At 40.8% G+C, this 15,284-nt stretch overlaps 1 protein-coding gene across 2 annotated transcripts in view; it reads left to right on the plus strand.

The window, feature by feature from the left end:
• cry1b (cryptochrome circadian regulator 1b) overlaps positions 1-14,179 on the plus strand; it is a 30,190-nt gene extending 16,011 nt beyond the window's left edge. For both annotated transcript variants that reach the window (XM_080191358.1, XM_080191360.1), the window contains 8 exons: positions 244-332; positions 874-1,014; positions 4,005-4,316; positions 6,873-7,024; positions 8,185-8,387; positions 10,967-11,062; positions 11,749-11,852; positions 12,582-14,179. In XM_080191358.1, the coding sequence (XP_080047484.1) occupies positions 244-332; positions 874-1,014; positions 4,005-4,316; positions 6,873-7,024; positions 8,185-8,387; positions 10,967-11,062; positions 11,749-11,852 (1,097 nt within the window). In that variant the 3' untranslated portion in view covers positions 12,582-14,179. The remainder of the gene's footprint in view (positions 1-243; positions 333-873; positions 1,015-4,004; positions 4,317-6,872; positions 7,025-8,184; positions 8,388-10,966; positions 11,063-11,748; positions 11,853-12,581) is intronic.
• Positions 14,180-15,284: the final 1,105 nt, after the last annotated feature.

Raw genomic sequence — 15,284 nt, forward strand, 5'->3', positions numbered from 1 at the left:
CACATCCCTAACACATCCCTCCAATAAGAGTCACTGATTAGTGAGACAGAGCCAAACCATGGTTTTCTTTTAATTCGTCATTAATCCTGAGACAATGAGATGAACTGTGACTCCAATCCCATCAGGTCTAAGATCAGCAAAGACTGGAGATTGAAGTGACACTGTGGACCCCTAGAAATCCTTTTTTATTGATTTATATCTAAAGCAGGAGTTTATTTTTTAACCATGCTTTTCTATCCTTAGGCTTTGACACAGAAGGTCTCTCTTCAGCTGTGTGGCCAGGTGGTGAAACAGAGGCTCTGATACGATTAGAAAGACATTTGGAGAGAAAAGTAAGAAACAACCCTGCTGCAAAAGAAACCAAAAACAATGGAAGCTATGGGTGAAAAATTACAAATGATAAGATCAGCCTGCTGTAAATACATTTAGAATTCCTTTTGGTTGCACGTTTGAGTGAATGATGTAAGAGTAATGAAGGATCATGATGGGTGTTTGTATCAATAACATCACACCTTTTCTTTCGTGTGCTTTCTTTATGCTCTGTGTATAAGATGGCCAACACATAAGCAGATCATTAGATTTGTCATCCTGTTTTCTGTTTGAATTGCTGCCAGTCAATAAAAAACATTTTCGGCAGTGAAGTACTGGCTCACTTTTCAGAAGTGGGTGTCACTGGAAATGTTACTAACATTTGTAGGCAGTCTCCCAGACGTAGATTTTATAAAATGATGAGTTTATTTGAATGTGACTGGTGATTGAACATATTTTGCCTGCATTCCTCAAGCTGGTGACTTAAGTTTCTCCAGGAAACAAAACCTTACCAGCAGAATTATTTAGCAGACCTTTCCAATGGTTTTTTAATTTCTTTTTCAGGCCTGGGTGGCAAACTTTGAAAGACCACGAATGAACTCCACTTCACTTCTTGCGAGCCCTGCTGGGCTAAGTCCATACCTGCGATTTGGTTGTTTGTCATGTCGTCTGTTTTACTTTAAGCTAACTGACTTGTATAAAAAGGTATGGCTTGTAAGGATTACCTGAATTGTCTTTGAAATGCCCAAAGCAATTTTTCCAACCTAAAGTCAAATGGGAAGTGCATGAAGTCAATCATATTGTCAATTGTATGCCCTGCAAGAGTGAATTTCCATATTTATTCAGCTTCCTCTAAAACAACCAGGCTGATTGATATTCTGGAGAAGCTACTTGGTAAATAATATCCCCAGTGATGTTTCTGATGTTAGTACGTGCCATTGTCAGACAGAGTTGGCCCACATTGTACTCTGAAATATAAAGACCTTATATATGTTATTTTGATCTTTAATACAGAAGAAACAACACTGTATGCCTTCTGTGCAGGAAAATAAGCAGTGTGGAAGATATACCATAATCAGAGAATGAGGAAGACCAATTTGTTTATCTCAATGACAAGTAGAGCCGCAACATAGAGTAAGCTTAGTTTCCAGAACACCACAGGCTATGGGTGATAATGCCTTTGCTGGATCTGTCCTTATAGCTGGTCTTTGTGCCTGTCTCTATCCTCTTGCATTGGTTGATTAATCTACAACTATGTAACAGTCCTGAATGCAGAAAGTAAAATTATCTACCTTATGTGGTCGCCTTGATGAATTAAGTTGTATTCTTAACATTGGCTTTGACAAAGGGTCACCTAGATTTGAAATGTCAGCTCTTTCCTCTCTTTATGATGCTGCCAGACCTGCTGAGATTTTCCAGCATTTTCTCCCTTTGTATTCTTCACATATTTGACTTGTCTTTAGTCATGCAGCAAGTGCATGCAGTACTATTCTGTCATCTTGCTCTTCCTGCCACTTGACCTGATGTTATCTGACATTGGCAGGTACATGTATTAGAAGTGTCCTTGGAATGAGGCCAATTAGAACACTGTAGCTGGTTCACCTCCAGCAGAGATGCATCGTTGAAGATTATTATTTACAAACGTTTTGCACATTAAAGAACATTGGCAAGATTTTTTTCTTTGGCAGCTGGTGGTTTTCCTATCCCAATGTACAAATTGAGGACAGGAGTAGGCCCAATGGCCCTTCAAGTCTGCTCCACCGTTCAGTAAGACCAAGGTTGATCTGATTTATGGCCTCAACTCCACTTTCCTTCCTAACCCCTATATCCTTTGACTCCCTTGTCAACCAACAGTCTATCTAACTCTACCTTAAAATTGTTAATTGATCCGGCCTTCCACTTCTCTCTGGGGAAGAGAATTCCACAGACTCGTGACCTTCTGAGAGAAAACATCACTTCTCCAACTTAAATGGGAGACCTCTTATTTTTAAGCTGTGTCCCTCGTTCACAAGACGAAACAACCTATTATGATCCACCATATCAAATCCCCTTAGGATCTTGAGTTTCAATAAGATCTCTTGTACTTTTAAATTCCAATGGTTACAGCCTATCCAATCTTTCCTCATAAGATAATTTGATTTGATTTATTATTCTCACATGTATTAGCATACAGTGAAAAGTATTGTTTCTTGCATGCTATACAGACAAAGCATACCGTTCATAGAGAAGGAGTGTGTGCAGAATGTAGCTAGGAGGTAGAGAAAGATCAACTTAATGCAAGGTAAGTCTATTCAAAAGTCTGACAGCAGCAGGGAAGAAGCTATTCTTGAGTTGGTTGTACGTGACCTGAGACTTATATATCTCTTTCCCGACAGAAGAAGGTGGAAGAGAGAATGTCCGGGGTGCACAGGGTCCTCAATTATGCTGGCTGTTTTGCCGAGACAGTAGGAAATGTAGACAGAGACAATGGATGGGAGGCTGGTTTGTGTAATGGATTGGGCTACATTCACGACCTTCCTTGCGGTCTTGGGCAGAGCAGGAGCCATACCAAGCTGTGATACAACCAGATTGAATGCTTTCTATGGTGCATCTGTAAAAGTTGGTGAGATAATGTCCTCATTGCAGAAATCAGTCGAGTGAACCTTCTCTGAACTTCAAATTCAATTATGTCCTTTCTTAAATAAGGAGACAGAAACTGTACGTAGTACTCTAGATGCGGTCTCACCAATAACTTTTTACAACTGTGGCAAAACATTCCTACTACCTAACTTTTACAGTCAAAGAACAAAGAACAACACAGCATGGGAAACAGGCCCTTTGGCCCAACGAGCCCAAGCCATCTTAACAACGTGTTTTTCCTCCTCCATCCTTGATCCATGTCTATGCTTATGGTACCCCCATTGGAAACCAGATTAAGGGGAGAATAATTTAGGGACAATTTGTTACACCAATCAGCCTAAGAGCACATCTTTGGGGTGTGGGAGGAAACCGGAGCACCCAGAGAAAACCCACGCAACCACAGGGAGAATGCGCAAACTCCCACAGACACTGGCCCAAATCCATGTATCTGCACAGCAAACAGTGATACTCACTGAGCTGTTGTGGTGCCCATCTGCTGGTCCAGTTTTAAGCATACACAAATGACGCAAAGTACTGAGCTACTCTCAAACTTTGAAGAGCAGCCCACGCATGACCCACTGTGTGCATGCCCCTCGTTAGACAACGAGGTGGACCGACGCACCTGCGGAGTAAAAGAGTCCATCAATAGTGTTATCAATAAGCAACAAGTGTAATGTTTACCACTCTATTTATTCTGCATTTGGACCATGCGGTATATGTTTGAGTCTGATTAATTTTTGGGTGGGGCATTCATGAAGTGCCAGAGATCTATTATTTGCCACGCACATTTGAATTGAAATCAAAATAAGGATCCTTAAAGAGCCAAGAAACTCCCAGAGAGTTGGATTAAGTTTGACTAGTGGGAATAAGCTCAGTCTCTGTTGGTGTCAACCCTGCTACACTGATGCTGGCAGACAAAAGGAAATTAGGCAGGAATCTGATAAGGATACTGGTTGGAAATGGAAAATTGAATGTCAGTCTCCTCACTGGTGGCAACTATAATTGACTTTACACAAGTGCACTGTTCCTGATGATGGAATTATTTTGTTGATAATTTCCCCCTCCTTTCTCAACAGGTGAAGAAAAACAGCTCCCCTCCATTGTCTCTTTATGGGCAGCTGTTGTGGCGTGAATTCTTCTACACAGCAGCAACCAACAACCCTAGGTTTGATAAAATGGAGGGAAATCCTATTTGTGTTCAGGTTCCATGGGATCGAAATCCTGAAGCTTTGGCTAAGTGGGCAGAAGGGAGGACGGGATTTCCTTGGATCGATGCTATAATGACCCAGCTGCGTCAAGAAGGATGGATCCATCATTTAGCCCGCCATGCAGTAGCGTGCTTTTTGACAAGAGGTGATCTCTGGATTAGCTGGGAAGAAGGAATGAAGGTGACTGAATTCTCGTGGAATGTAAAGTTGGGTTTTCTATTCGGTGATGTTCTTTTATTATAGCTGATGACAGTTGGGAGAATGTATTGTTGCCTGTTAGTTATCTGTCTGAAATCACGTGTAATTTACATTACAGATGTTCTTGCAATAATTTCAGATTTCATTTTGTTTAATCCAATTTTCTCTGCTGAAAGCTGTGTATTTCCTGTTGAGATTTGGTTCCAGTGTATTGATAACTCTGTAGTTTGCCCATGTGTAACTATTCTTGCTATAACCAGTGAGGACACGTACCAAGATTTGGTCTCTATTCCCACTCCTCGATTGATCAGACCGCGGTTTTTTTTGTAATTTCAAGATGTTAGTTCAGTGTTTATTTATTTATATGCTGATTGTAAAGAACTCAGTCCAACAGGTTTCCTTGAGTTTAAACACAAAGATGATAGTTTTTATTGAGCTAAAAACCCATCCAAGTAAAGATATTTGAAAAGATAAAACCAAGCCCTGACCTTCTTTGTTTTAAAAATCACTTCGTCACCCTGTCACGCACACACACTGAGATTCAATGATAAAAGGTAGAAAAATATATGGAGTTTACTGTTTGTGTCCTTTGCTGGTGTTTGTGATTGAGGCAGATTTTTTTCAATGGTGGTCTTGAAATTCCAGTGGCATTGAGGCCAATGTAAACTGGAATTTTTGGAAAGTTTTGTTTTAAACGTAATCTGACTTTTCCAAAAGTCAATGCAATGCAATGCAACCCTGAGGTTCCTTTTGATATTCTCTCTTTCTGTGATGACTTCCAAAATATAGGGTCTTGACCTTGCTGGAGAAGAGAGAGGGATGTTGTTCCCACTCGATTGGCAGGTTTCTTCTAGACTGCTTTTAAGCAGCTTGGTTGTGTAATAAAAATCATTTCTAGTCACATGACTTCTGTCCACATAGTGAATTGGGATTTTCTCAGAAGGTAATTGATTAGCTTGTGTCTGGACAGACCCTGGCTATCGCTATCGTCTAGTGATTCATTTCTTTAATATCCCAGCCATCTCTTCTGAATGGACAATTCTTCCCTGTGACAATCTAGGAAGGAGTCCTATATAGCCATTGCCCCAATGACTTTCTGTTTCTGCCTGAAAAGTAGCTTTATAGAAATGCAAATTATGAGAGCCAGTACCGTTTCAGTTCACCTTTGAAATAATTCTTGCCATTAGCAAGTATGAAATTCCATATGAGATCGTTTTGGCATGTCCTAATTGAAACCTACATCAGAAACTTCTTGAAGCTGCCCAACTAGTAATGCCTGAGATTTCAGATGAATGTGGCAGCCATCTTAAGTCAATGTCTTTGTTTTTCAAAGTCCTTTAAAAGCAGTTCAATATATATTTGACCAACCAATGAAATCATGTAATAATGTCACACATGCACATGTTTCATCATCATGACATTCTTCAAATGTAAACCTTGAGTGAATATTGACAGGCTGTTTGACTTTGTGGGGCATCACAGCCTATCTAGTGCTGTTTAAAGGAGCAACCCCATCTGCAGAGCCTATAGCAGGTCTCTGGGTATAAAACCTAGTTCACATTTTGAATGATTTCAACACTCTTCCCGCTACTCCCAGATCGGCTCACAGGACAGGTCATCAAGTCATGCAAAACGTTGAACTGAGAAACCAGTTAAAGTTGTATCTCAGCAGGTCAGGCAGCATCTGTAAGGAGAGAAAAGAGCTGACGTTTCAAGTCCAGATGACCTGTGTCAAAGCTGGTGGTTCATAGAATCCTACAATGCAAAAAGAGGTTCTTTCAGTCTGCACCGAACACAATCCCACCCCCATATCATACCCACTAATCTACGCATCCCTAAACACTAAGGGGCAATTTCTTGGCATGGCCAATCAACCTAACCCACACATCTTTGGACTATGGGAGGAAACCAGAGTACCTAGAGGAAACCCACACAGACACGATGAGAATGTGCAAACTCCACACAGACAGTGACCCGAGCTGGGAATCGAACCCAGGACCCTAGAGCTGTGAAGCAGCAGTGCTAACTACTGTGCCACCCAAAGCTAACATGGTGTCATGTTAGCTTTGACAAAAGATCATCTGGACTCAAAACATCAGCTCTTTTCTCTCCTTATAGATGCTGCCTGACCTGCTGAGATTTTCCAGCATTTTCTCTTGGTTTCAGATTCCAGCATCCACGGTAATTTGCTTTTATAAAGTTGTATCTCTCTGAAACATTGAAGAAGCACTCACTTTAAAGAGTTTATAAGTGTGAAAACTGGGTTTCCTAAATGTTAGTGTTTTGAAAGTTTCACCAAAGTTAGAATAAAATTTAATTTTTTTGCTCTTCTAATACAGAGCTCTAAATCGTAATGTGCAACATGATTCTCTGACTAAATCGACAACACAAAACTCAGTACCATGAGTTCCAATATTGCAACTTTACTCTTGGATTTAATGGTTCTCTTGATATAAAAAAAAAATTCCTGGGCAAAACACTGCTGTTGCTGCTCCAGATTTTGCTATTTGCTGAAAGAACGCCTTGTTGTTTCTGTAGGTATTTGAAGAGTTATTACTGGATGCTGACTGGAGTGTAAATGCTGGAAGTTGGATGTGGCTCTCCTGCAGCTCCTTTTTCCAACAGTTTTTTCATTGCTACTGTCCTGTGGGTTTTGGACGTAGAACCGACTGTAATGGAGATTATATCAGGTACTTCATTCGTATCTGTTCTGAGGTAGAAAAATGTTTAATGAGTGTCATCTGTGGCTATTTGAATAACATCCCTATCCACACAAACTTGGCTCATGGAAGTCCCTTAGCAAATCTTCTCGGCTTGGCTATACCTTTCACAATCTTCACGCCCAAGCCTCCTGCAGTGGTAATGGTGTGACCCTTATCAACAAGTTAGTCATACTTTGATCTCTTTCACCCTCTCCTCTCTCACTTCACCTCTGTTGAATGTCTCTCCTATAAAATACCGGTTATCGCCCATTGCTCTCCAAGGTCAGGCTTCTTAGTTCCAACTGAATGACTCCTTATCTTCAGTCATACATTTTTAGTTTTTCTTCTCCACCCTTGGAATTCATTGCCTTCCTCTCCTTGCTATTTTTTCACTCTATAATCTCTCCTACTCATGTTCACAGTCAACTCCGTGATTTTGTTATCTATCCCCTTGGTACCTCAATTCTTGTGATCATGATCATTGACAAGGCCAGGCATCTGTGCTTTCCTCCTCTGCTATGGTTATAACAGAGTCTATAGTTGTATCTGGTATATCAATGGACCAAGTTTCAGTATCTCTATCATTGGGGTGGCACAGTGGTTAGCACTGCTGCCTCACAGCACCAGGGACCCAGGTTTGATTCCTGGCTTGGGTCATTGTCTGTGCAGAGTCTGCACATTCTCCCCATGTTTGTGTGGGTTTCCTCCAGATGCTTCAGTTTCCTCCCACAGTCTGAAAGACATGCTGGTTAGATGCATTAGCTGTGCTAAATTCTCCCTCAGATACCCGAACAGGTGCCGTAGTGGGGTGACTAGGAGATTTTCACAGTGACATCACTGCAGTGTTAATGTAAACCTACGTGTGACATTAATACTTAAACTTAAATATGTCAGCAAATGTTCTACCTATGATTATTCTTTTTGTTTAACCCTGAATACAGCCCAGCTTGCACCTAATTAACCCATCCACTGGGAAAGTCGACCTAGAATGCATGATATCGTATTTTGTTGAATTACTTTTTAACATTTTATACTTGACTCACTGTACCATTTTTAAAAATATTTTTATTTAGATTGTACATTTTTAACATAAGGTGCAAGTTGAATGGTTGTTGGCATTCTGCTGTGCATGTAACTTGTATTTTCAGGCGGTATCTTCCAGTCCTCCGAGGCTTTCCTGCCAAATATATCCATGATCCCTGGAATGCTCCAGAGAGTGTGCAGAAAGCTGCAAAATGCATCATTGGTGTCCATTATCCAAAGCCCATGGTGAACCATGCTGAAGCTAGTCGCCTGAACATTGAACGAATGAAGCAGATTTACCAGCAATTTTCCCGTTACAGAGGCCTGGGTGAGGAAGCAATTGCTTTGCATAGTCTGTTTTTCTTTTCTTTAAAGATAGTAATACAATCACCTGCACTTTTCCATTTTCATGTACAGAAATATGTCCATTGGCTATAGAGTACAAGGACTGGCGAGAGGTGTGGAAGAAGGCTTAATAAAGGAGGCAATACAGTAATACAGTTAAAGACATGTGTTCATTGCTGTAGTTTGGTCCAGTGGCCAAACTGTTTAAATTACAGACAATCATTTAACTCCCTTGTTTCGGCTGGAGAACTTTAAATACAATAACTTGGAGGCTGTGATATTTCTGATATTGAACTGTGTCTGCCTAATCTTATGCCAGAGGCTGTCAGGTGTAGATTTGTAGATGTTTACAGCATGGAAGGAGGCCATTCAACCCATTTATCCATGTTGGTCAGCAAAGATCTAATCCCATTTTCAAGTGCTTGGTTTATGGCCCCGGAGATCATAGTACTGCCCACGAGATAATTTATTAAGAGTTGGCAGCTGATACCTAACAGCTTGAGGATAATTATTGGGCAAAGGCCATCTGTAACCGATACCATGCAGGCTTTATATCATTCACATGTAACATTTAAGTGGAAGAAACAGCCAAATCTCATAGTCTTCTTGGGGCATATATGCATCCTAGGACACTTGGCACTGTCCTGATCAGTGACACCAAACGTCAGATATGTGAATTGTTAAGAAATCTCCTCCTCACTCCACCTTTCTACTAACTGAGGTTTGCAAATTGAATCTTAATTAATCACCACTATTCCTAATGGGAATGTGTTCTGATCCTACAATTAGTGTATTTGTGTCTCAAACTCCTTAACGCCTATTCTTAACATCTGTTGACTCTGTCTACACTTCCTGCTGCCTCGGCAAAGCAGCCAGCATAATCAAGGGCTCCACGTACCCTGGACATTCTCTCTTCCACCTTCTTCCTTCGGGAAAAAGATACAGAAGTCTGAGGTCATGTACCAACTGACTCAAGAACAGCTTCTTCCCTGCTGCTGTCAGACTTCTGAACGGACCTACCTCGCATTTAAGTTGATCTTTCTCTACACCCTAGCTGTGACTGTAGCACTACATTCTGCACTCTCTTGTTTCCTTCTCTATGAATGGTATGCTCTGTATAGCATGCAAGAAGCAATACTTTTCACTGTTTGCTAATACTTGTGAAAAGAATAAATCAAATCAAAATCTTAAGTACGTGTTATAATCACTCCATTAACTCACTGGGTTAGATCCAGCAGTTTAACAGCCCTACTTGATTTGGGATAAGTTATTGTTGTCTCTTTGTTCTGTCTATTTTAGGATGATGGACTTTTATATTGACTATATACTGATGACGTGCAGGCACATCTTTTTGACCACTTTGATTCCAAAGTGTTAGGAAAGGTAACTTCCAAGCAATAGCCAGGAAATTATATTCCTTGCTCCTGTCACCTCATGATTGGAAAGTCCCTCTGTTTATTCTGCACTGCTCTTTAGAGCTCTTGTAAAATGTTCATTGACAATATCTTTAAAACTGGTGTACGAAGCAGTCTATATTTCTTAGCTTTGACTTGTGGCCGATTTGATCTCCTCATGTAACTGCCTTCATCCTGACTATCACTGTGTCAATCTCGAGGGCATGTATCGATACCAAATAAAAAATAGATTAGTTACCTTTTATGGTTTTTATTTTTCACTCGGAAGCATTCTCTGTTAATAGTGCTTCGTTGGCCTTCTTCGAGCCAGACTTCAGGGACCCACTTCTCTTCCATAATAAAGGCAAGATTTTTATACCACATAGGAAACAGAAATGCCACATTGAGGGATACTTATTCACCTTCAGATCCAAATAGCATGAAGGGAGATTGTCCATTTGTGCAATTCATAAAAACGCAGTTGTTCCCAGTCACAGCTTGGCATGAAGAATGAAGATAGCCCCACAAGCTGGATCATTTTACATTTTTAGGATTTAGAATAGGGTAAAAAGACTGGGATTGCCTTTATTAAGAGGACACTTTTTAGTCTTGCAACAATGTTCAGCTAGTCTTCAACAGAAATAAACCATTTTTGTTTTCTGTTAAGTAACAGGAGAAATTACATAAAATATACAGAGCAGAAACAGGCAAATGTTTTTTATGCTACACGCAGCAATAAGTTACAGCAACTGAAATGCCAGCCTGTATTTCAAGTAAAGTAAACGTTTATTTATTAGTCACAAGTAGGCCTACATTAACATTGCAATGAGGTTACTGTGAAATTCCCCTAGTCGCCACACTCCGACGCCTGTTTGGGTCAATGCACCTAACCAGCACGTCTTTCAGTCTGTGGGAGGAAACCAGAGCACGCGGAGGACATCCAAGCTGACACAGGGAGAATGTGCAAACTCCACACACACAGTGACCTAGGCCAGGAATTGAACCCTGGTGCAGTGAAGCAACAGGGCTAATCACTGTTCCATTGTGCTGTCCCTAAGTAAAATACAAGCCACAGAAAACATTGCCTTCCCTCTTGTTTAACATTTTATATTCTTACAGAAATTAGATAAATGGAGAACTTTATTTATAATGTTTACCCTGTTTTTAGGTCTTCTCGCAACAGTGCCTTCTAACCCGAATGCAAGTGGCACACCAATGGGATGTTCAGCAGCAGAGAGCACACATGGATTCAGTAGTGTAACAGGTAGATAACCCAGCTCAAAAGTGATTGAAGTTGTTTTTTTAGGTGCGAAGGCAGTTGCAGAGGGGGTGGGGAAGCACACAAATGGAGGCATATTGTCATTTAGTGGCCCCCCGCCACTCTCGAACCTCTTGCTCCTCTACCCCTGAGCTCTGTGACTCCCCCCACCGCCCCCGCCTCCCCCCAATATGTCACCTTACCCAGCTGGTACCCATTTCACACACATTCACTAACACAGTGAAGAGTGATGGAATTACCTAGTATTTTTCACTGTTAGTGAATGAAGACTTTCCAAAATGGGACAACTGTACTATAGAAAGAGGGTGTCTTGGCTTCCCCTGAGGATTCTGCCGATGAAGAAGGATTCCCAAATTTCTGAAGGGTTTGGAAGTCCAGGCCAGAAATGCATAATTCCAGTACTATGTAAAACAAAATGGAGCAAATAGCATTCTGATGGTGATTATTACTCTACGGAAGATTAGGCCTAACATTCCTTGCAGCTGATCACGCCGCAGGCTGCTTCACAAATAAATGTGGACAAGGGCACAGTATCTGACTTACACTGGGAGACTTGCAGCTTGTTAATGTTTTATGTGATAAAAGTACAAACAAAATACTGAAGAGATGTTTTGTACATTTGAAAATAAGATTGCTTTTTAATGCAAGTTATTGAGTGCTTTACATTTCAGGGAGGAATTGCTTGAGCAGTGACCCAAGCTCTGGAAAACAGCCCAGTCCTAGGGAAGAAATGCCTGGAATAGGGCCTAAAGTTCAGAAGCAGAGCAGTGACTAGGTAAGGACATACTGACAGGCACTAATGATAATTCAGGGAGCCAGTGGTATTGTCATTAGACTAATAATTCAGAGACCTAGGGTAATGCTCTGGTGACTTGGGTTCAAATCCGACGACGGCATATGGTGAAATTGGAACTAAAAATCTAATAACCGTTGTCAAATGTCATAAAAGCCTATCTGGTTCATTAATGTCCTTTGGGGAAGGATATCTGCTATCCTTGCCCAGTCTGGCCTACATGTGACTCCAGACCCACAGCAATGTGATTGACTCTTAAATACCCTCGGGGATGGGCGATAAATGCTGGCGCAGCCAGCAACACACACATTGCATGAATGAACAAAAAAAAAGACATGGATGTCACGACAAGAGAGGCTGTTGTCCTTCATGGCCCTAATTATATTGTTATCTAAACCAGACTGTTCCCATATCCCTTCATCCAACTACCCTACACAGTGTAAGTGTTGACGTGGATGGATGGGATTAATTGAGACTTGGCTTCCTATCAGTTGGGTGCTAAGTCAAGGAGAATAGTGAAATTGGAATGCTTTCCTGGATCTGCATCTATTGAAATTGAGTGCAACTGATAAGATATTGACACATTTTAAAACTTATGGTGAAAAGAATTACTGTTGAATTTAACATTTTAGAAATAATTTACAGATGTGTCACAGAATCAAGTCAACAGCTGGCCACGATACACTGCTAAATTCAATCTTTGTTTTTCAGCACACTTGGAAACAAGGGGTGAAAATGAAAGGTTACATCTGGAAGACACAGTTGGGAAAGATTTCAGCGCAGACTGAACAACCTCAACATTTATTTTATAGAAAATGAACAATCTGAATTACGGAAAGGAATGAATTAGAAAAACATTTTGCAAATGTTTGTTGGAAATGTTTACAAGTTCAGCAAAGATGATGTTGCAAGACTGGAATGAGAGGTCATTTAAAATCTCCTGTAAATAATTAATTTGAATTTCTTGTGTTCAGTCCTATAAATTATTGATAGCATGTTTGGTTTTAGACATATATTTTTATAATATTCCATCCACATACAATATTTAAATGTTTAGCATTAGATTTTGTAAATAAAAAGTGTAGTTGCTACGAGTTGTGTAACTAATTGTGCCATCTTTATTTGGGTATCTACCTTTGTTCCTCATAGCTAAGCCCATTCTTCCTGTCAGTCAGACTCAAGTATAAACCTGGACCAAAAAAAATGATGTGTGGACCTTCAACTCTCACTAAAAAATACTCTACAAGGATTGGACTTTTAACGCCCGCCAGGGGCTGGAACAGAGGCAGACAAATGTGGAATTTCCCATTCAGCCTCCAACAATATGCCTTGATGCACTGAAATGACCAATCTACAAGCAACAGGTAGCCAATTCACCAAATTCAGGGTCCATTAAGGCTTGTTGAGAGAGGCTGACTGGAACTTTCCAGTTGGCCTGCAGGTCTCCAAAGGTGGAGGGAGACAGACCAGTCTCCAAAGGCAGCTGCCCAGTGGCAAATCTGTGAGAGGAGAAGATAGCACACCTGACAGGTCTGCCTGGGGGGACAACCTGTACAGGGGTTTGCTCCCTAAAATGGTGGCCTGGCTAATGAGCTTTTATTAATTGAAGGCCCTCTATTTTGAAGGCCTTCTCCTCACTTATTTGCAATGGCATCCTGCTGCTGCTTCCTACACACCCTGCAGATTTAATAGTAAATTGCTGTGATATTAAACCACAGTCTCTGGCTTTTGGCCACTTTGGGGAAAATCATAAGTGAGTGAGTGTTCCCCACACAGTGTGGACTTCTGGCCATCTACACATCTCTGTAACCTGTGATCAGTGCTCCTTCCACTCACATTGTCAGCCACTTCAGGTCTTGAACAGCAGGTTAGGTGTAAGGATTCGCATTCTAATCAGTAATCTCTAAACTGTCTGTGCTTTATATGCTCTGTCTGAGGCCAGAACTCTCCATTCACCTGACAAAGAGGGAAACCTCGAAAGCTTGTGAGTATTATCAAATAAATCGGTTGGACTAAAACCTGGTGTTGTCAGACTTTTTACTGTGTTTACGCCAGTCCAACGCCGGCATACCCACATCATGAAGCATAAGTACACAGACAATAGGACGTGCTCAGGCTAGAGTTGAATACAACATTTTCTAAATTATTCAGTACTAAAAAAATACATTAATGTTTCAAGTTATGATTCTCATCAGAACAACAAACCTGCACCAATTTTATCCTTTAAATATTTTGTTGCATCTGGTCAAATGACCAAAACGAGGAACATAAACTCAAGTTTTAAGAAATAAATGGAATATAGAATTGTACTGATGTGTTTGTTTCTGTTTCTCAGCCTCATGTGAGTTTATGATGGTGACTTTCTCCTGATCGGTTGTAGCCTAACAAGGATTAAGACAATATGATAGGCTGGATGAGGAGAGAACAGGCTGTCAGATGGGAAAGTTAAAAAGAACCAGGACTCACTCATTTGTGAATATCAAAACTAATCCTTCCGTTCTGCCTGCTTTAGAAGCTTTCCATGTTTATGTATTTCATAGAATCCCTAACGTGCAGAAAGAGGCCATTTGGTCCATCGTGCCTGCACTGACAACAATCTCACCCAGGCCCTACCCACGTGACCCGCCAACATATTTACCATGACACTAAGGGGCGATTTAGCATAGCCAATCCACCTAAACTGCACATCTTTGGACTGTGGGAGGAAACCGGAGCACCTGGAGAAAACCCACACAGACATTGAGAGAACATGCAGATTCCACACAGACAATGACCCAAGGCTGGAATTTATTTGAATAATAAAAATAAGAGATCTTTTACAAAAGCAAAATCGTGCTGGAAATTTGAAATAAAAACAATGGAAAATGCCAGAAATACTCAGGTGAGCAGCAGCTGTAGAGAGGAACAGTTGACCTACTGGGTTCACAATGAAGCTACGTTTTTATTGTCAAGTGTGTAAAAGATGTGAATCAATCCTCCCATGTTTGTTGCTATTGAGTTTAAATGCTGCATAAAGTGACCTAAGATAGTCACAAAATAATAACTCGAGACATATAAAGTTGGCAAATGCTCCAACAAATCTATTCTTGTAGCCCATAATAGAATCTCCAGTGCAGAAAGAGACAATTCAATCCATTGAGTCTGCACCGACAACAATCCTTGTAACCCCAAGTAATTCCCTGACATGAAGAGGCAATCCCACCCAGATCTGTTCCCCTTAACCCCAAGTATTTATCCCACTAATACCACTAATCTACACTTCTTGGGACACTAAGGAGCAATTTACCATGGCCAATCCACCTAACCTGCACATCTTTGGAGGTGTTGATTGAGTGCAGCAAAAAGATTTGTAGGAATGTGACTGACAAAGTTTGAATTGGTGGTCTGGTGGAATATTTCCTGCACTCCTGGATG

The sequence above is a fragment of the Carcharhinus amblyrhynchos genome, chromosome 6, assembly GCF_965287045.1.
Source record: "Carcharhinus amblyrhynchos chromosome 6, sCarAmb.v2.hapA, whole genome shotgun sequence".
Taxonomy (NCBI): domain Eukaryota; kingdom Metazoa; phylum Chordata; class Chondrichthyes; order Carcharhiniformes; family Carcharhinidae; genus Carcharhinus; species Carcharhinus amblyrhynchos.